The sequence below is a fragment of the Chaetura pelagica genome, unplaced genomic scaffold, assembly GCF_000747805.2.
Source record: "Chaetura pelagica isolate M959 unplaced genomic scaffold, ChaPel_1.0 scaffold3, whole genome shotgun sequence".
NCBI classification, from domain to species: Eukaryota; Metazoa; Chordata; class Aves; order Apodiformes; family Apodidae; genus Chaetura; species Chaetura pelagica.
In genome coordinates, this window is record NW_009952974.1 from 14822731 (window position 1) to 14845797 (window position 23067).

The window sequence follows — 23067 nt, forward strand, 5'->3', positions numbered from 1 at the left end:
TATTTATACCTTCTCATATTTAATAAATATAACATCTGACTAAGCAAAAATGACAACATTCTCAGAAGTGTCAAGGTGTTTGTTTTGGCCTTTTGTTATTTAATAATGTCTGTTCTATAGCAACAGCATGAAAACTCCACTTGTGTGTAGTCTTGAAAATAACAAAATACTTAGATTTTAAATTTTTAAAATCTTTTTCCTCACAAGTCAAATTTGAAAGATCTTATTTAGCATTTAAATAGGAATACAATTCCAGAATTTAATCCAGTACTAGGAAGCTTACTTTTCAGATGAGTAAAAATGGAAGTGGATGCATTTGCACAGCAGCAAATCACAAGCCACTTCAGCTGCTTTTGAACTATATAGCTAAACTGATGCTCAGTTTTCTTAGAAAGGCAGCTGGCTTCCCTGAGTGACAGGTAATCTATTGGGAAATTCTGTATAAGCTTCAGATCCATATAATTTTAATTGGTGTACAAAGAACTCTGCATTAACCTACTCTTCTCCCCAGTGGAATAATTTTGTTTTGTCTTAGCACAGTTGGAGACACTACCTAATTTCTCAGTTACCAAAGGCATTTATGGTTCAAGTTGGAAAATTAGTGTTAAGTGAGGAATTTCACTACCATTCTGGTTGTGTAGTTTTGTGGGCTTTCCTTTAGTGACTTTTTTAGACAGAAGTGGCTTTAAAAGGTCCTTCCTCAGGCACAGGTGCTGCTACAACACCAGATCATAGCACTGAGTATTTACAGAGAAAACATACCAATACAGTTTCCTATCTGCAAAGCCTGCCTGGAGCATATAAATGCAAATCAAGTCTCAAATAACAATGCCTTGGAAAAGTCCATTAAGATTAACTACTTTCATGTCTTGTTCAGTAAATGAACTACATATAGTACTTTAAAATAAGATGAAAATAAAAATTAAAAAGGAAAATACAAACTACAGCAATAAGGGTAATTTAATTAACTATTTAAACCATAATTTGGAATAACAGATGGTCTCCGGAAGTCACTTTCTTCCCCTACCATTCTGTGATTCTGTTATAAACAAGATAAAGTTATCAAGCACTGGCAGCTCTGCAGCAGGCAATACTTTACAGCATGTAGGAGAGGCATTTTGGTTTGTTCTTACCACAATATTGGTTAATGTACCACTTAGCCAAGTCAACATGCTCACATAGGTTCTTTGCTGTATATTTATAACAAGCATACCTGAAGTCACAAAGGCAGAAAAGTACTTAATTGAATTTTATCTTTATGAAAATTGAAACACTCAAAATAATATTAATTATTAAAATTAGCTTTATTGTGAAATGGAGAGTACACTTCAAGAAAATGTGATATTTATACCTGAGAGAATTCTTATTCATTAAGGATAATACCCATCTTAGTTCGAATTTAATTTGCTCCCCCATCTGCTCAACACCTCCTCCTCCTGCTCTCTCTCTATTGCTGTGAGGTTATGTTCTCTTGAGTACTTTTCCTGTTTCAAAGTTATAGGAATTTTAATAAAGTTGCAGTCACTGGACCAAAATATGTAACATCAGTCATCAATCTCACTGCCCTCTGGCAACCTGCAAGGTACATTTTGCTCATAGTACACTACACAGTAAAAGACTTCAGTTTGGCAAATTATGTACAAGAAAGTGTTTCTTTCCTATGTATTTTCCACACCAATGCGACTGCAACACGGAAGCTGCAAATGATGCAGGAAAAATCATATAGCTGTCTGTCAATTGTTTTTACCATAAAACTGCAGTAAGTACTGGAACTAAAGTCACATCTGAGGATTTATAAATGAAATACTTCACCGGCACAGTTACATCACTACTAACAAATATTTAAGTGAAAAAATACAAGAATACTTGTCGTTGTCCTTGTCAGGAAGCAAATGTCTTATACAGGTGAACAGAGCTCTGGTTTGGACTTACTGCTGTAAAATTGGAGGAGAATTTTATTTGATAGAAATAGAACAATTTTGTGTGTGTGAATAGACTTTTGAGTATTTTCTCATTTTTCTTGATTCTGTTCTAAATCAGTGTATGAAAAATTTCAAACATGCACAAATGCTCACTTCACAAACTATTCTTTCTTGTCTTATGCTAATGATATAGTGGATTATTAGAAATATTTATATCTTTAATTTTATAAGAAGCCAGATAAGGTATCACAAGCACCTGAGCAGACTGGTATGTTGGAAAATCTCATTTTGTAAACATTTGGGATTTTTGGTCTACTGTATGCTTGGTTCCACTTACACAAGTTCTGATGATTCTGGGTCAATCTTTATTGTGCAGACCATCACAACTCTATTGGAACTAATGCAGCTTTCATTTGAGGAGACCATCTGCTGAGCTGAGAGATTAAAGCCTGATCTATGCCAGAGCAATCATGAAAGGTATGATTTCTTTTACTAAGAAGCTTTAACCTACAAATATTTATTTTTTTTTCAAATGTAGTTGGAAAGAATACATTCAACATTTAAGAAACTTTCCAATACTTTCGCATCCTCTCCCCAAAAGAAACATCCTAAAATATATGGTGATCTTAGCACTCTACCTGGGTGTATCTTAACATTTAATACCTATAACCATTAAAATTGTTTCAAGCATTTTGTAAAGCAAACATTTTAGAAAGCAAAACTCTGCCTCAAATTAGAGAGAATCTTTGTAACTTTTTTTATCTCAACATCACTATAGGAAAGGAAAATAAGCACATAATACTGGTACAAAAGAAACAAGCAATATATCAAGTGACATATAGAAGTGGTTTGGTACAGATAGTGAAAGATGCAACGTAAGAAAATAAATGTAATGTTGTCTTAGCATGTGATAATTCCAGTGCAGTCAATAAATATTTATTTTGTGAATAGCCAGTACATTAGTAAGATGGTAATATAGATGACACACAGCATTACCCAGTCTATTCTTGTAATAGGTGGCCTGTTACCTTTCACTTGGAGAATAGCACTTGATGAGATAGTGCCGTTCAAATTTTTAGCCCGAACAACATAGAGGCCAGCATCTTTATCACACACCTTCTGAATGAACAAAGTATGCTTTGTCTCCTTTTGTAAAAGCTTTAAGTGCTCATCTGCAGTCAGTTTCTGGCCCTTCTTGTACCTGAAGTAGAGAGTCAGTTTTCAAGTCAGATTTACAACACCATACATCAAGCAGAACTTCACGAATTCAGACAACCTCTAGAGCATTACACTGACAGAAAGAGCTCACTGCTGTGCTCTTATTCCCTGGTTTTAAGATATACGTAAATATTGATGAATATTTAAACAAATCAAATTGCTAGGTAATACATTCTCAATACTAGAAATGTGGTTCTGAAAATTATTTTCAATGGACAAGTCACAGTTAATTCACTTCAGTATTGGAGAGAGTGACCTGGGCCCTCAGTTTTGTGCTGAAACATTTTTGCTAGTAAGGTATTAAGTCAATTCATGTTCAACTCATGAGTACACTCTTAAGATGCATAAGTAGCATACAAACTTTTTGAACATGGAAATTCCATTTAAAGCACAGTTAGTTACTTATTTCACGTAATCAAACAAGACAAAACAATGCATCAAGAGTTATTTCAGAGAACTGGTGTCATATTCTAACACTTGAGGATCTGTCATCATGTACTGGTATTGACTCCTGATTTACATATTGGAAGTGAGGGAAAATTCTGGCTCTTGCCTTGTGACATTTCAGCATAAGCTATGTAGAAATATTTTTCTATATGTATATCTAATAAAATGTCTACATCAGTACATAATACACCGTATTGTTGAATTTTTAACTAATAAACCCCACTTTTCTGTTTTCATACATTTCTAATTCATAAAATGCTTTCAGTTGAATGTTATTATTTAAAAGACTATATACCAACACTATAAATATTTGAACTAAATTAATGCTTTCTTATGATAAAACAAAATTGAAGGTACCTCGTTTCACCAACAATACTTCTTGAACTGTAGAATACTGGGATTTAAAACAAAGTAACTTTATTGATACCAACACAGTATAGCAGCAAGGTTGCAGTGTCCAGTATTTTTCTCAGTGCCGTAGAAGAAAATTCAGCTTACTAAAAGCTTATAGTTTGCTTAATTCTTTACATGTATAATTATAATCATAACATCAAAACATTTTCAATAAGAGGCATATCTAATTCTAATACAAAAAAAAAAGAAAGCCCTCCACTGTGAAAGTCTAATAAAATAAGTGGAGAAATGGCAAATAAAGTAAGATTTTAGAAAACTATGCCAACACATAGAGGAGAAGTAACAAAATCCTGCCTCTCCATTACTCCCTATTCCCTTTTGGTAGGTTATTTCTAAAAAGTAAGCTTAAAAGGTGTCTATATTAAGTCATCTGAATTTCTCACAAATGCATTATAAAGTAATCTAATCAGACACACAGCAATTCAGAGAGAGATAAGAGAGTGCACAAAAATACAAAATATAAAACTTTGTCTCTTAGGTTTGGGGCTTTTTTAACTTGCATATTTTCTCCAGTTCTCAACTATCACATATATAGAAATGTCTGTTTCTATGTATATGTAGTGTCTATATAAATTTTTCAGTGTGTGCACAAATGACTGGCCATCCATATATAGAGCCGAGATCCTGAGAAAATGCAGGTGAATTTACTTGTGGTAAACCTATAGTGTGTAGGTTTTTGAAAAAGTATATAAGAAGAATGTCATATTCCAGAAAACTAAAACTGTATCATGTATTTGCTTAAAAACATTGGATATGCTTGCAGTAGTTTGATGCTCTCATTATTCATAAAATTAAGTAGAGAGATTATGTCAAGTAGGCTAATTTTCAAAAGCAATTTTGAAGGTGAGAGTCATGCAGAAGTATGGAGGAGAAAGGATTCTAAGTCTAGAGATTAATTAGTTCGGTTATAAGTGGTTCCAGGTGTCTTGCTAAAAGGTGTACTTACTACTTCTCATTATAAGCTACCCACCATGTCAGTGTAGGCTCTGGAAATCCCGTTACTTCTACTTCCAAAGTTACTGGAGAACCTTCCATGACGGTTTTGTTAGAGAGAAGCTGGGAGAAATTAGGCGCCTGTCCAGTTAGGCTGGCCATGCTGCTCTTTTCTGTTGAACTTTTAATCTCTTCTCGGGTGATCGTCTCTCTCTGACAGCTTCTTGTGGCGTCTGATTGAAACACGAAACCTGAGAATGCACCAGGCAAAGCATGCAGCCTGTGCTGGGTTTTAGTACAGTTATTCAAGTCATGCAATTGTTTCTGCGTTTCTGTCATGCTTTCACAAAGTTCAAGGTGTTTCAAATGTGTTTTGCACACTTCATTCACCAAGCTATATACTGGTTTTGCATTTACAGTGCTGGATGCAGTGCTAGCATCAGATATCCTTTGTAAGCTACAAGTCAAAGGAGATACTTGTCTGACTTTTGGACCAGAATCTGGTGAAGAGCCACAAAACTTCTGAAACTCATCTGATGGGCTTACTGTTCTCTTATTTGTAGCATAAGCATAAGCAGAATTTGTTAAGAGATCAGATGCTTCCATCATTTTATTAATACTGGTGGTTTTCTGCATTTGCAAACTATAGGAACTGACATGCAGACTAGGAGAGCTACAACAGCGCTGCTCTTCTAGCTCTGTTTCAGAATGCAAGAGGTTGGATTCTGGTGTTTCAGAAAGCGGTGGCAAAGAGATATCATCAGGTGATGTACACTCATATTCATCTCCGGAGGCTATTTCTTCTGCCAGGAATTCAGTCTGTAAACTATCCTCTTTGGCTGAAGATGACAGCTCTGTATCCTGTGAAACAAGATCCTCACCAGCTGGACAGATAATTGGAATATCAGCCAAATTATTCCTCTCCTTAAATTAGGAGGGGAAAGAAGAGAAGTGAAAGAAGAAGAAAAACAGAGAATGAGTTATCATTCTGTGTACTCCCTTTTCATGCAGAAGCTAGCAACAGTATTTGAAGTATTTCTTCTAATTAAGGTTAATATATTTTGAGAAGCAGGAGGAAACATGAAAAAAGGATAATTCCTCTGAAAAATTTTTCTGGAGCCAGATGGAATTTAAAACTTCGGATAGATTCTAGCAGTTATTACTATAAATATGCATAAACATTTATTATAATAGTAACAATAAAAGAAAAAGTACCTCTTTCTAGAAACAGAGGACAACGTGTGGATTTCCTGTAGGTGCTATTTATAAGAACACTTGCAATGGGAAGGTGGAGGTGGCTTAATTACATTGAAATGGGAAACAGTTACACAGCAATAAAAGTACATTAACAGCCAATTTGCTGGACTTTGATTCTTTGAGAAAGAGAGTCACTGGTCATGTTCAAGATTTATAGAATTAAATAAACATCTTTAAGGTACTTTCTAAAAACTTCATTTTTCCCTCATTGATTTCCAGCTGTTCCACTATCTTGCCTGACCACTTACAGAAAATATCTTTTTTGTGTATTACCCTGGATGCAGAATTTAAAAAAAAATCCCTCTCATCATGTTTCATAAAGTAGTGGACATGGCATGAGCGCACTGATTTTAATCACGAAGTATCAAAGATATTATCTGATTTATCAATTACTTATCTGCCTCCTAGTTTTATGTAACTGTGTAATCACATATTCAGGCCTGTTTAATTTGTGCCAGGGCTCTCAGCAAAGGTGTTCATAATTTTTTCTTATGTTATTCCCTCCTTGTTGGGTTCTATACAAAAATATGTAATAATATATTAAGCAATATTTCTATCACCTATAAACTATTCACTCAAATAAACCAGGTCTCTTTGGCAGTATCCAGTACAAAATTGCAGCAAGACATTAATTTCCACTTTCTCATCACTGAATTACTCTAAATATAACCTAATCATCGGTGCACAAAAGCAACAAATTAATTCCATTCAGCTTTAAGATGAAGCTCAAGTTTGCGTATTATATGTGTTTTCCACAAACATCCCCCTGAAGAACTCTGATGCCCAAAGTGTCTTTGAGTATGAATATATCATGGATATAGACATGATAAATTATAATTGACATTCCAATTTGATGAAATATGTCAATTTTTCCCCTTTCCACCACTCACAAATACTGAACAACTTCTTCCTTCTAGCACATATTATTTATTTTTTTTAATTGGAGTTCTAGCTAACTGCAAACTTTTCCTAAGAAATTGTTATTTTTAGGGATTAATTATTTTTTGGGAGGTTACAAATTTGACTGACATCCAGTTTTTTTAAACTTATCAGCATTGCTTTAAGTAACTCTCACTTTTAAGCCTGACCAAATTTGCAAGTCTTTCTTCAAAGAAGTTTAAACAGACAATCCAAAAGCAAATTCAAGCTGGTTTGGTCTGACTTACACTAACAAAAAATTGAATAAACCAATTATTAATAAACAATAAAAAGCTGTAAAATTCTTTAAAATGTTAAATTCTGAGCAGATTATTTTTTTAAAAAAAAAGGTTAATATTTCTCAAAACCATGTCCCTACTGTCTGAGCAAAATCAATGGCCTGGATTCATTCTGGAGAATGAATGGACCATGAGAAGGTTTAGGTCACTTTTTAGAGGGTGATATTTATTACTGTAGAAAATTAATACTGCAAAACTAGCTTGCAGAAGTATAGACAAAATTAGAAATTGTTGGCCCACTAGACCAGGGGCTGGAGATGGGCCAGGTCTTTCTTTAAAAAGGATGGAAAAGGAAGACCAAATAGCTCTAGTAAGAAGAACTTGCCACTTCTCTAATTGAAGTATGAAGTGATGAAAAGGGTGGAGGCATCAGAGCCACCACACTTCACATCTGATGTTTGCTGTTTCGCATATCCTTGACTTCTCCTCTTGGCAGCTGAGGCACAGTCTGACAAGGGCTGACAAAGCTATGGCCTAGCAAAATAAGAAAAAGGGATATGGACATCTGCTGGGTGAGGTGATTCTTCTGAGGGTGGCTCTTTGGAACAGTCACAAAAATTTCTAGTGAAATCTAGGCTTCAAGTCAACAATGGAACTCCCAATGACTTGAAATGGAGGTAATAACATTAACCAGGCTCAATTTTGGCTCATCAGATTACAGGACATTGTGTTATACTGAACAAAATGCTAATATTAGTTGAATTTCTATAAAACATCACAATTTAATGTATTTTATTATTGGTCTATGCTATCAGCTAAAAATGGACAATTTTGAGCTTTAAATCAATTACCAATGTATCCCACCTTCCTAAAGACTTAAGTATATTATCACCTATTAAAACTTGCCAGAGTATTTAATATAGTAAATTATTTACATTGAGAATCCCCAAGCTTCAAAATGTTCTTTACACTAAAGGAATTAATCTTTTAAAATGTAGGTCTGATTTTGTATTGCCTGTATTTCTAAGATTACATTTATTCACTGATAATTTGGAACCTTTCATAGTCATTATTGTATATTCATTAATAGATCATGCTTGCCTGCTAGGATTTTTATCATTCTAAAGCCATATCCAGTCTTTCACCATCTAATTTCCCTTTGTGCACCGTCTTCATTATGCAATCCATACTTTGGAACTTATTAATGATCTCTGCTGCACAGAATTTTGGCAACTAAAAATTTAACTTAAGCATTTTAAGGTGAGAGTGAAGACTACTACTTGATGGTGAGTTCTGTTACTTAGTTGATGCATAGTGTTGTACCAACAGTACAGCAGATTATCTATGACATGTCATACTGAACTGCTGACAGCAGTAGTTGTGTCCCGTCATGTTTTTGCCATGACTTCTTTCCTGTTATTAACACTAGTGCAAAAATGAAGCAAGTCTGTGCTTGTTTTGCATTGAATTTTTGCAATATTGTAAATGAAAAAGACAGTCTAAGCCCACCAATCTATAACAATATGTGTTACTTAGGAGAAGAAATGAATTAGAGTAAAATTCCTTTGAGCCATTTGATTAAAAAAAGAACTAAACAAAACAAAAAAACCCCACACAACACCAAAAAAACGCTCAAAACAAACAACAAAAAACACAGACAAAAAGCCTAAAAACAACATGAAGAGCAGATACCTGTTCAGAATTGGTAGGAGATAGAGTACTGTTTCTCTTCTCAGCAATGCATTTTGTACTTGTAGGCAAATTATCTGATTCCATCTGAAAGAAAAATGGTTAACACACACTTTTTTTTTCCTGATTAATACCTTCATGATTCAACAAAGCACCATAGTTTCCACTGTTATTTAGTTCAAATTCTGAGCTATAAGGCTTCTCTCATAGAATATTACTTAGAAATTAAATACTTTCATAGATTTTCTCTAGGGCATATATTAATATTAGAGCTCTGGAAAATACTAACAGCAGTCTCCTCTGTTACTTCGTATGTTCCCTTAGGTCTTACTGCAAAGGACTGCAGAGAGTATTTTCCTGTGAGGAAGAAGGAATAGTCACAAAGAGGACGTCTACATTTAAAACACTGTGGCAATAGGACCAAAGGAAAATTGGTACAAGATTATGAAAATAGTATTTTTTTAGAAAACAAAAATATATCCTGTAAACAGAAGGGGGGAAAAAAAAATACAATTATAGGAAAGATCATGTGAAATATATAGAGGGTGAAGAAATAACTAGAAAAAAATTGAAAGATAAATGACCAAAACTACACTAGCACCCAAAGAAACAGACTTCTAGTGCAAAAAAAATAAAACCTAACCTGCTGCTTTTGTTCCTCTGATTTATCTTTAATAACAGCTTCACATGCCTCTTGACCATTTCTTTCCTCTTTTTGAACAGTAACCAACTCCTCAGAAAACTCATCTTTCTGCCACGTGAAAAGAAAATCAATTTAATACACAATAGAAGGTAGCAAAGGTTAGCTACACACTGGCTTAAGCTCTATACAACAGTAGAAAAACAACCAAACTGAAATTTATCTAAAACTTGTCATCAGCACAAGTGTAAATTGCTTATGGAAAAACAGGCAGCAAAATCTGATTTGTTCATTCCTGGACAAGTAATGCCACCATTTTTCAAAGCTGATGGAGTCTTTTCTGAAGCAGGGAAAGATCCAAGAGCTGTTTCTTCTGACATCCAACGGCCATGTAAAGTCAGCAAAGATTGCATAACATAGTATTTTATCTTAATTTGTTACACTTTTAAAAGGACAGGAAGTGAAAATTAATCCATAGTCATGGCATTCCATATTCTTGGAACCTTTTTTCTTTTCACAGAATTTGCTGAATGATTTATTCTTCATTAGATACACACATCAACTACTCAGATATTCTGGAAATATTCTATAAGAACGTTAGGTTTGAAGTCTCAGAACAATATATTTTATAAAAAATACCTTTTAATGGAAAAAAAGTTGCAGAAGTACTCTCTATTGCAGAAAATTAGTTATTATAATATTCCTTTTGACTGACTTTCTTAAAATTATTACTCAAAGTAAATGCTAAAGTAAACAGTAAACAGTTTATGAATGGTTCTGTGTAAAGTGTTCTCAAAAAAACTCAACTAAAGAAAGATAACTTTACAATTAGCAAAATTAGCAAAAGTAAAATATTACACTTATTTTGAAATTCCATTTCTCTTGTTAAGCTAGCAAAAAAGATCAAAGTCATGTTCTGACAGAACCTGAGGCTACTGTCCTGCACCAAACACCATTTATTAGTACATGGATTGGGAGAACTTTGAAAAACCAAATTGGCATTTATATTGAAGTTCCATAATGGATACACTGCAAGGCAAAGCCTTCCTTCTAATTACCGAATGACTTTAGGAACTTATTTCTGGTTTTGGCATCTCTTACTGCTGCTAAATATGTTAATAGATAATTTGAGCGTTCATCAGTTTCTAGTAAAATTTCATCAAAGAGAAGTGAAAAACCATTCCAAATCAACAAGAGCAGGATATTTAAGCATTTTAACTATTCCAGCTTCACAGAACAATTAACCCATCAGCTGCTACTGCATGTGGTAGATTTTTTTAGTTATTACTTTCAGAGCCAGGGATGAAGTAGGCAGAGTCTTTACTGCAGAAATCTAGCCTTCTCAACTGTCTTCCATAATTATCCCTCATTAATACATTATACTTATTTACACTTAAAGAAGCTTATCAGAATATGAAAATAAAATACTGCTGTTCTCTTTCATATTTATGTTAGAAACCCTGCTTTTCTAAATTAAATTACTTTGGTTTTAACACAACTTGGTTTTTTGGGATAATTTTTCCAACAGGGAGCCCAGCTAGGTTTTTTGGCATTTTGTAGATCTACCAGTGCCCTGTATTCCAGCACCAAAGGAAGAAGAAATCTATTAAAAAAACATTTGCCTAGATACTAGAAGAAATGGTGACATTTTCCCCTAAAGGTTAATTTAATTGAGAACAGTAACAGTTCTGAAAGAAGTTGAGAAAAAGTATGTTCTGTGCAAGAACAAGTAGCATTTTGTTGATTCTTCGCAATCATTACCAAAGTTAACAGAAAAGTGAACAAGAAATGCTTCACACTAAAAGTACTGATCCAGGCACTAATCCTAAACTGATTCAGATGCAATAGTCTCCAGACTAAAAATAAATAAATAAATAAATAAATAAATACCTTCATCTCCTTGAGTTCTCTCAGAGATCTACACAACCCATCAACAGAAGTAATGACTTCTTTGTACTTTAATATGGCTTTTTCAACATACTTCTTCCCTTCTGCAATACCTACAAAGGTAAAACAACACAAAAGTAGAACAGAATGCATCAAACATATGTGTAACAATCAACGTACTTTGCAACTGCTATATATTATAATAATTGAATGTTTCTGTTTCTTGTTTTGCTGAAGGAGTTCTGAGATTTTGTGGCAATGTGCTTTCCCTCCTCCCACTAGCTTACTTGAGATGGGCCCTCAGTTGCTGCAGAGCTTCTGCTAGGCTTCTCCTTGAACAAAATTACTTCTGTCTTGTTAAGTGATACTGCTTTAAAAGATGCTGACCTCAACGTGTCTCCTAAACTAGTTGCCTTACTATATGGCTAGCAGGCATTTAGATCCCCATTATAAAAAATACAATGCAAAGACAGGATGCAGAAGCTTTTTCACATTAAATTACTTAAAAAAACATAAATCAGCTTCTTTCTCCCAGTGTTCCTAACCAGCGGGTGTCAAGAATCCATTCTGTCAGCTTCTTTGAGCTGTTGAATTTTTTCAGATTTACTATGTTGATTGATAGGCTACACAGTATCCTTGCACATCTGAATGGTCACCTTAACTTTGTATAATATAACTTCAATGAGTATATAAACATTACAAGCATGAGACAAAAAAAGCAAAACCTTAAGTTTGTTAATCTTCATTCTTTTTGGTCAACAATGTTCCAAATCAATACAATTGCAAATACAATATTTAAAAAAGAACCTACATTTTTTTTTGTTAAGAAAATGCTTAAGAAGTTGGCAATCATACACCATTAATTGTTCACAGTGTTAATGTAAAAATTCACTCAGCACTGAGGTACATGACTGTAACGTACTTGGGCTTCAAAGGCTTGCCTGTTACGGGATAGCCTAAGCCATGAAGTCTTAATTCCAAGCTCATAAATGTTGCAAGGACATTTTCACTCATTTCAAGGTGAACTCAGGCTGTATACAGAAAACCAAGTAACAACCAGACTGTTGAGTACTTTAATAATTTTATATTTTAAATATTTGTTCTAAAATCCTTCATCTCTTCCACTCAATACTTCATGGGATTTTCTTCTTAAAAGAAAAAATCTAGGAATCTGCTTCTTCCTGTCCTGAGTTTGTATTATTTTCCCCACAGTATATTAACATATAGTTCCTCACCATATAACCGTTCAGCGAGGTCTATAATCTGCTGAATTTTTTCTTCTTGTTGAGGCACTGTAGGCTCAATAAACTTATTGAATTGCTTGTAGAGAGTCTCTATTGCTTGTCTTGTTTTGCATTCTGCAGAGTACTTGCCAACCCTAATGACTGTTGCACTCACATCTTCAAACCAATATTGACACTGGGGAATAAAACCATTGCATTATGATAAATTATTACCAGCAGTTCAAGCTTTTGTAGAATATACTGGACTACTCTCAGACCTTCCATTATCAGTGGCATACAGTACGTTTTAAATGTTCTGTTTTTAATTTAACCTGAAAAACATCAGTTCATTACCAATGCTGCTTCAAACATTAATACCTGTCGAATTTTCTTTAAGCACTAGATCCACACTCATTTTACAAGTATGGTGAGGTTATTAGTCTGCAAACATATGTTATACTCCTCAGTTCTTTCCACCTTGTATGGCACCTTACTAATTTCACAAACTTTGTTTCATGGCCACGGTTATACCCCTTAAGGACAGCAAGGTTGCTTTTATTTATTCTAAGAGTAGAGTTTTTGGTCTCAGCAGCTAATAAAGGTGTCAGGACTCTTCCAATTGCCAATAATGGGTTTTAGAACATACCCTTAAGTAAATGGCTTTTGTTAACAAAACTCAGATGATAGAATCTGATGTTCACTGAGTATCATCCATATTGCATCAATACATCAAGCAGTTCATATTCACCATTTTTAATTTCCATTAAAGTCAGAATTTAAGACTGTCTATCTGCTGAAAAAAACAATTGAGTAAAAGGTGATACTTTACACTGAGTCAAGAAAAACTATCTGAAATTTTAGCTCTAGGAAATAATTTCCCTCAAAGTAAGGAAGGAGTTTAAAAACATAAATGCACAGTAAATGGTAACAAATTGCTTTGCTAACAATATACCAAATGACCCATTGATTGTATCACCAGACACTGAAACTAGCTTTTAAACAAAACCTTAGTGCTGTGATCCATCATTAAAAGAATATATTAGTCATGCATTTAAATAATTCTGGAGATATCAAGAATGCTATTGCTAAAAATAAAGAATGATGACTAGAATGTGCTTGCCTCACAACAGATGCACTAACACAATGTGGCAAGAAGGAAAATACTGTTGCAAACTTTTTTTTTCTTTTAAAAAAAGGCAATGCATGATGTAGTCTTCAGACACAATAAAGTTACAGAAGTATCCAAAAAGACTGACTGCAGTTTAGAAAACAAACAAACAAAAAAGTAAAAAAAAATTCAAACCCAACAAAATAAAACCCCAACACATACTTAACAATTAAACATTTTAAAAATAGATTGCTTTAAAAGTACTGTATATTTTACATTTCCATTAAAGACATGATATACCACACAGACAGCTCTCCCTGACAACTAACCAAGCAAGTATTGTGATTACCTGGTTCTTGTGGTTTGACAGCTATCAAAAAGGGCCTTATGGTACCTTCTGTGTTGCCTCAGAATATACTTAGAGAAAATCAACTAATAAGTATCATCAGATATGGTGAATCTCTGTGAAAGTCATATGAGGTCGAAACCCCAGTTGTACACATAGCAGAGCAAGAATTTTGTCATATTATATGTTTTTTTCCCCATTTCTCCATAAAGTTACAAATTAAAAAATAGAGGACAAATACATCTTTTTACCAGTTGTCGCAAGCTGGTACTGGGGGGCTACTATTTTTTGGAACCCACAGGTTTTCACTGATGTAACTATAAGCACTTTTATCTGCCCCAGTCCTGGATCATTATTACAACCACAGTGAGAATCCCAGGTTTACGAGTACCTCTTCCATCATCTGTTGTAGATGCTCCACGAGATCCAGATTTTGCTTGTAATCCTCCACAACTCTGCTAAAGTCATTCAGCTGTTTTTGTAAGTCACCGATTGACCCCAAGAAGACTCTAACATTAAGTTCATTTGCTACAGAGCCAACGACTTTCTTCTCTAAATTATCCATCTTCTTTTTAAGAATCTGTTTAAAATACATAGCAATGTTAAATACCATGACAAAAATATTTCTACATTTAGGAAAAAAAAACAAAAAAAAAACAAAAAAGCACACAAACCTGTTTCTTGGCCTGTGTTTTAAACATAGTCAGTACAAGTTGCTTTTTCAAAAATTAACGGAAACTCTACAATACTAATTAAAATCCATTTCAATTATAATTCTAAAAGATGGAATTGAGTTGCAGCATTCAGCTTAAAAATAAACTAATATCTGCAGTAATAAAACATAGAATCTTAAGCAAAATAAATATAATTTTATCAGGAAAGGAAAAAATACTACTAAGCCTTTGGAATCTTTGACCAAATACAAGTCCAGTTAAGCATCACAGTTATATATACCCTAGAATACTAACATATTTCTTCAGAATCTGATGTAAGCAACATCAGTGACAATCTAACATAATTACAAAGACCAAGGGGAACAAGTATTTATAGTAGTACTTTATGATGTCTAGTATAAATATGACCTGTAAATTTAAGGATAAAGTGGTATACATATATGCATTTTATATTCAGGGAACACTGGTCTTGCCAGTTGATCAAGACTTCAGTGGGCTAGCTGTTTTACAAGGTATGCAAAAAAAGTGGTCCTTGATTGCTGTTTGGTTTGAAATATAAAAGTATTTAATTAACTGTCTATATACACACTAGTAAGAATATACACCAGTAGGAAGAATGTTGCCAGCAGGTCAGAGATGATTGTTCCCTTCTACATAGCATTAGTGAGGCTACATCTGGAGTCCTGTTTCCACTTTGTACCAGGTATAAGAAATACCTGGACATACTGGAGCAAATTGAGCAAAGGGGCACAGACATGACTGACTGACTAAGCATGTGGCATAAAAGAAGAGAGAGAGAGCAGGGATTTTTCAGTCTGGAGAAAGGAAGGCTCAAAAGTGGATCTTATAAATGTGTACAAAAATATGATGAGAGGGAGCAAAGAAAACAGAACCAGACCTATCTCAGTGGTGTTTAGTGAAAAGACATGAGGCAAGGGACCCAAATGAAATACAGGAAATTCTGCTTAATCAAAAAAACCCCAAACAGATCACTGCTTCCACTCTGAGGGTGGAACAGCTTGCCCACAGAGGTTGTGGAGTCTCACCTTTGGAGACATACAAAACTCAACTGGATGTGACATACAGCAACCTTTTGTAGTTTACCCTGCTCTGAGGAAGAACTTTTGACCAGATGATCTCCGGACATCCTTTTCAACCTCAATGATTCTGTGACTTAAACTTAGATTTGTGGGTGAAATTGCCAAGCAAAAAAAAAAAAAAAAAAAGAAGAAAAAGAAAAAAAAGGAAAAGAAATACTTAATGACAGCAAGAGAAATAGCAAAAATAAAACCATAGAAGCTACTGAAATTTTGAAGAAAAAAGTTGTGAAAGAACAATCTGTCAGGGCAAGCAAAACAAAAGTGCTAGTTCTGACTGGCAACTAAAAAGGTTATTGGAGTCTTTGAAGTAAGAATTTCTGATTAATATTACCTGTATTTTCTCTGCATATGTATCAACTTGCTGAATCTGTATTTTAAGTACTTTCAAATTTCGAGCTCTTTCTGTTTTCTTCATATAGTTAAACTTCAAATTGTTGAATTTCTTTTTGAGATCCTTAAATGATTCTCTGAACTAAAACAGAGTAAGAATATTTGTTAGTAAAAATAAACCAGCACACTTCAATTTAGGTTTTTTCAGGAGCTGTTTAATAGACTAGAATCTAAACACTGAAAATGTAATACAGAAATTACTAATACTGTGCCATCTCATAAAGCAATGTTATTTCCTGATAATCACTGTCCAGTAGTGGGAAATCATTATCTTACTAAAACAAGGTTTTTTTGCATTCTGAATACTGAGTATTATATCCAGAAGTGAAAGAATTGAGGCAAAAGATGACATCCTTGCTCAGAGTATCTATTAAAACATCCTGTCTAAGAGGTTTCATTGACATTAACTAGAGGCAGATGTCCTTCACATAGTCCAGCCTATGCAGTGGAAATGGTAGCCATACAAATGTATACCCATCCTTAGTTTCCAGAAAAAACATTGTTTACTGGGGCTGGGCAAGTAGATTTGTATTTATTCATAGTACTTTTCTCCTACAATACAACACTTAGTTTAAGTCATACTCTATTTTTCTTGGGGTTTTTTCCTGTCCATTTTCAGAAGCCCTGCTTCTAAAAGGAAGTTACACAGCAGCTTAATTCTATACACAGTCCTAGTCCAAACATCATAGTATGATTATTCACAGCATACAAAGATGAATCCAGCTCTTTGCAGGATTAGAATGTAGACTACATGAGTACCTGACTTTCGAGTAACTCTTCTACAAGTATGGTAGCAGAAAGATTTTAACACAAAGAAAACCTTGCACAACAACAGCTAGAAAGATCTGGTTCCATGTGAGAGTATTATTACCAGCTAGCACTGACATGGCGCAGCAAGCTCAATATCAGGGGAAATTATTCTTACAATAATATAAAACAGGATGAACTACTAGTTCTGATTATAAGGCTTCCATGCCTTTTAAGACTTTGCAGATGGACTTACGTGAGCTAACTACTACTAAATTCAGTTATCCTAAATTTGCTGTAAAACTCTTTTGCGCCTTCGATGGAGTGTAGCTAATTTTTTTCAATCCACAAAGTATTTTAAAATCCAGAATTACTGGAATGACACTGATCAAGCTCTAGGTAGATACACTTTCATTTTTATACCTATGGATCAGATGCATTGCTAGTTTACTAGAATGAGTTTAGTACATATCAAAAAAGCGTCATGTAATAACATAACTTTTTAAATACTGTTCATTTATCATAGGAACTAGTCGTAATATAGGATTGATATATTCTCTTTATTATTTTTTCCCAATGACAATTACCTGCATGCTTTAATTACCTCTTGCAAGTGTGCTCTTAATAAACTACACGTCATTGTTTGCACTAGTAGTTATACAAATAAGTACAACATGCAGAGGCAGCCAAGTTATCTTTAAAAGACTATTTTAAGTATATTTTTTTCAATATATTTTCTCTGAAAGCTGTCATTTTCAGTTTTATTTTGCAACTGCAAAAAAATCTTTTTAGATATTGCAGTCAGTTTTTAACGACTTTAAGCAGCAGATATAAGAACTAAACAAGTAAAAAACCTGCTTAAAACATGCTTCTAGTACCTAAAAAAAAATACTATTTTACTTGCAACTTAATTGCAATTAAACTGCAATCCCATTATCACATTTTCAAATTACTTATAATTAATTCATAAAATTTGAAATGGAAGAATATAAACTGGAATATTATTTTTGAAAATTTCATACTCTTTGAGTTAACAATCTTTTGCTTTTAGGGGAACGTAGAATAAATTGTTTAAACTTACATTTATCTAAAGGAACTGAACTAAAAATAATGCAGCAGTTCTAATGCTTTTATGGTCTGTTCCTCCTGCCACAGAAATGAAAAGAGCTTAACTTAGTTGACCAGTGGAAACAAGTTCAGACCACACACACAGTTTGATATTTGGTTAACATATTAGAGGCTTTTTTAATATTAAAAGTCCTACAGACTTTGCCCTGTCCCTGTTCCTGCCAAAGAATCCAAGATGTGATGAATGCTCACTTTGCAGTTCCTGTTATTGGAACAGCCAGTAAATTAATAATGATAATAACAACTACTACTACAAACTAACATCAATACATCAAGGGATATATTCTTCATTTTCATTTCATCTAGTGGGATGTTGCTAAACTATTTCAGCAGTGAATAGACAGATGGTTTTCACTCACTGTAATGGAAAGGAAGGGAATTCTATCATCAGCATTGTGATATTCAATTAGTTTAACCTCTTCGTACTTTTATAAGTACAAAGAATAATATAATCTATCAAAAAGCTCTCTTAATAAAACCACTTCAGCAGAATGATATTCTGCATTCAGAACATGAGAGCTTTACTTGCTGGTTTAATTTTGAGGAAGAGATGAGCAAGAGTTTATTTTAGTTTATTTCACTGGCTTATGCACGTACACATGCTAGTGATCATTTAGAAGACCAGGAGCTCTCCTCATAGCAGTATGTGAAATTAGATCGCCTTGTTTCAGATATGATGGCTCATGTGTCAAAGGTCTGCAGCTGCTGTCAGTCTTCTCTTTCAGCCTCAGTGGAAAAACCAGATTCAGCTCAGACTTGTGTACATGCAGTTTGAGAGGTGATGTACAACTCCAGTTATCACCAACAGTTGCACCCAGGATGACATACAGCCATCAATTTTTAGAAATCTAAACACATATCAGTTTTCCTTAATTTTCTGCAAAATTAGATGAGAAATACTAAAGGAACTATACACCCCAATACACTTCAGTGACTTCAGCCCAAATGTTAATGGAACTTTGTAATGCATCCATTGTGTCATAGTCATTAGTCAGGCAGCTGTTCCTAACTATAGTTGGCCTGTCAGGGGTGGAGAATGATTGTGGAGAGGAGGGGCTTGAGTTAGCTACAATTCCTCTGCTTTATGACGCAGCTTAAAAATACATAGAAAAATCAAGTTATAAAGCTGCTCTAAACATGATTTTGTTAACAGTACAACTCAAGTAAAATGCTTTGATTCCTGTCTAAGCCACTCTAGGAGGTATTTCAGTGTTGCTAGCCACTTACCCTTCCCTTTCCCATAAAAAAATTTACTAGCACTAACAATCAAAATAACCCACAAAAGCAGGTTGCTGAAAATACATTTGCAAAGTGGCAAAAATTAAATTACAGACCAAAGCAAAGCCAGCCAGAAAATGGAAGGTAAGAAAAAGTGCTGTTCAAGTCATTAATTATTAATTCTGGGACAGCATTCCAAATAAATTACAAGCTGAGAAACGTGCTAAGTACCACCATGAGTGCATAAACATTGACATGATGAAGAGGATAGAAGTGCTATGACTGGGGAGAGCTGAGAACCTACTTCAGGATGTTACTCTTCTGTTGCAAGTTTTGTGCAGATATGCATAAATGTAATTTTTAAGGAAAAGGCTGCTTCATTGCAAAAGTTGCCTTATGTAAATAACTGTATCAATTATAATCACACAAACAGATTGAGTATAGTATTAAGCTAGTTTCATAAAGAGAGACTCATGTAAGGCAGTGCAGAGGCTGCTGCCCAAGCAAGTTACTGAAAGAGGAAGCCCAAATAGATCTCAAAATACATATGGCTTTTCTTCATACCATTCAAAGATGTAGAGCGCAAAATCCCTTATATGACCTTTGCAAATGCTCTTTAAATTACAGAAAGCACACAAAAGGCATGCCTTTTAGTCTTCTCCACTCCAAGACTGTTTCAAAACTCACATTGTATATCCTTGGATGTAAATGTCAGTATTTGTTCCCATGCTTCTTATAGAAGCACTGTTATGTTATAAATGCAGGGAGGTGGCCAAGTCCTCTAAGTATATTTTCAATCACCAGTGAGTCCTAATCACCAATGCCCTCGCTCGTATGCTTTATTCACACACTTACATTCAGCACATTAAATGTAAATTAAGTATTTACAGTAGAATTCTGAATATTTCCAGTCAGATTTAAAGTTTGCTCTGTACACTGGTAAATCACTACTAAATTATGTGGCTGGCTTTTTACCATATGACAGCTATGAACAGCTGCTGCTTCCTGCTGGCACATGAAATATTTAATTGCTTAGACATAGTAGATGGTAAAGAAATCACTATTTCAGACAGGTCTGCTACACATTAGCAATACTCAGGCTAATTTCTGATGTTAAAACTAATGGAACTTTAAATACCGAAGTGAATACTCAAAATTTAACATTCTCAAAGTAGTTCAGAGGCTGGTTTCTTGATCCCTAAATGAATTAGCTTTAACTACATAATTAAAAAATATAATAAAAATGGCAGTGGATTAATGAATATACAGGTACATTAGCCAAGTATCTGTTTAGGAAATATCTTCTATGCTAACCGCTAGTAGAAAAGGAATCCAAAGAAAAAGGTGTCCATGCAACTAATTAGTGTATTTCAGCTAGTTTACATTCAAGATTCAATCAGGTCTGGGGATGACAGGTTTTAATTTAACCAGCCAACATGGCATTCTCAACTTTTTAGCAGAGTAAATAAATAACTGACATTGTAATTGAAAATATGCTATGTGATTATTTTGCAGAGGGTGTCCACTAACTAGGAGAACCTAAAATGTTACATTTTTGCAATATAGGGCATGCGGTGAATAACACGTGTCACTGACATACTTTTCATTTCAGTTCAAGAATGAAAGTAAGATTGGTTTTTTCCTGCTCTCACTGGAAGTATAACAAGTAATAAAAATAGAATAATAATTCTTAGAAAGCAGTCACATTCTCCTGCCCTCATTATATAATCTCATCCTCACTGGACAAAAACAAGAGATTCATTTAATATACCACTGTCTTTGAAAATTGCCAGCCTTACATACAGGCTATTCAATGAACATTTCCCTTTTCTCCAGCAAATTTGAGGGGCTTTCAGTAAAAACTAGAACACTTTAGTGCAAACCTCAAATATTCTGTTTCTCCCATGCCACTGCAAAGCATAATGGGACTCATTTTTTTAGGTTCTTCTTGCTTTCATTCTCTTCTGCAGCATGGTTCCCTCTGCCAGGGTGCTTCTTCTATACCACCTGCTGCTCTTACTGTTTCCTACCAAGAAGTTACAGCACAGGAGACTGATGCCTCTTAATGGATCATTCTGAGAAAATTCATTCTATGGAATGTTTTTCCAAAATTAATTTTTGTTGAGACATCAGTGCAACCTGCTATGATGTTAGTGGAATTTTACTTGGCCAACTACAATGCTATATTAATACTCATATTAACTAAGTAATTTTTCCTAAGTTCCAGAATGCTAAATTTTAATATTAGTATACAAAAGAACATTTCCTTTACTTCTAGCAGTTTTTAAAGTATCATATCTTGGGTTTAAAAAAAAAATAAACCAATTGTTAAGTAGTAAATTACTCTGAACTTTTAATTAAAAGACTGAAAGTTCTTTCTAATAGCCTTACAGCTGCAATATATATGAATTCTACTTTTGTTTGAAACTTTAGCTTCATAAGAAGGAAATATGAAGACTCATGTATTTCAGATGAAGCTGACAGAGCTGAAAGTCCTCTTAGTACAGTGAAAGCACTTTATTGCCAACCCAACAACTTGCTATAATCCTGAACTGCACAATTATGGACCATATTATTATCGCTGCTCTGTGGACCAAAGGCTGTTAGTAAATGAAAATCAAGTTTTCTATATGTTTATGAAGCATTCAGGAGAAAGATAAACAGTAACATGCAATACAGAACACAAGAGCCCCTTTCACAGTCATATAATGTGTTGGGTTTTACCTCATTTATCTCCTCTTGAGTGGTGCAGTGTTGAAAACACTGTGAGAGTTCTTCCTCGTATTTATCAGCTTTGGAGCTCCAGTTAATGCTATCACACTCAAATCTAGCAAGTTCCTGCTTCAGATTCTTCACAGAAACATTCAAGCAACTCTATACAGTGGATAGACAAACTTACAAACTCAAGAATAGTATTGATTTAGCCAATCTAAAAATAAAATCATTTTGAGGCAGAACATGCATAGTCAGTCACAATGGGCTACAGTAAACTATTACAACTCCATTGTAACAAGGTATAGCAGCTTCAGTCACTAGCAGTCTGAGGAGCAGTTCTGGATCAGAGTCATAACTCACACGTGGTGACTTCTTGAGCAAAGACTTTGTGGCCTACTCTAGGCCTTTAGAACTGAGAGATTAGCTCCTTTCTGCTTTCAATCAATTTATGGAGACTGAAAAGCAGGCTGGCAATGTGGAAAATCTATACGGGTCAGCATATCATCTGCTTTCTCCTTAGTAAAAACCAGGAGAATGACAAACCTGTCCTAAATAAACAAGTCCTATCTAAATTATATCCATTCTGCTATGCAAATCAGTCTAGAATCCACTAATAAAGTACCAATACTACTATATTTCCCTTTTGGTCTTTTGTTATCCTTTCTTTATAGACAAATAAACACACAAAACAGACTTTACAAAATAGCAGGAGTCCAATATATAGATACAGCATTCAAGAAATCACCAACAGGGCCTTGAACTGCACAAAAAATACTTGAGTACAAAAAGTATTGATATTTTAATATTAATTTCCTCCCAGTTTCCAATCTATGTCAGTCTTTTCCAGAGCGGTT

General features: G+C 34.3%; 1 protein-coding gene across 1 annotated transcript in view; it reads right to left on the minus strand.

Annotated features, from left to right (window-relative positions):
- Positions 1-2858: 2858 nt before the first annotated feature.
- Positions 2859-23067, minus strand: part of CCDC141 (coiled-coil domain containing 141) — a 51607-nt gene continuing 31398 nt past the window's right edge. The window contains exons 17-24 of the mRNA XM_009996324.1: positions 22223-22372; positions 16347-16487; positions 14633-14821; positions 12800-12983; positions 11568-11677; positions 9681-9788; positions 4972-5858; positions 2859-3123 (exon numbers count right to left, since the gene is read on the minus strand). Of these exons, the coding sequence (XP_009994626.1) occupies positions 2859-3123; positions 4972-5858; positions 9681-9788; positions 11568-11677; positions 12800-12983; positions 14633-14821; positions 16347-16487; positions 22223-22372 (2034 nt within the window). The remainder of the gene's footprint in view (positions 3124-4971; positions 5859-9680; positions 9789-11567; positions 11678-12799; positions 12984-14632; positions 14822-16346; positions 16488-22222; positions 22373-23067) is intronic.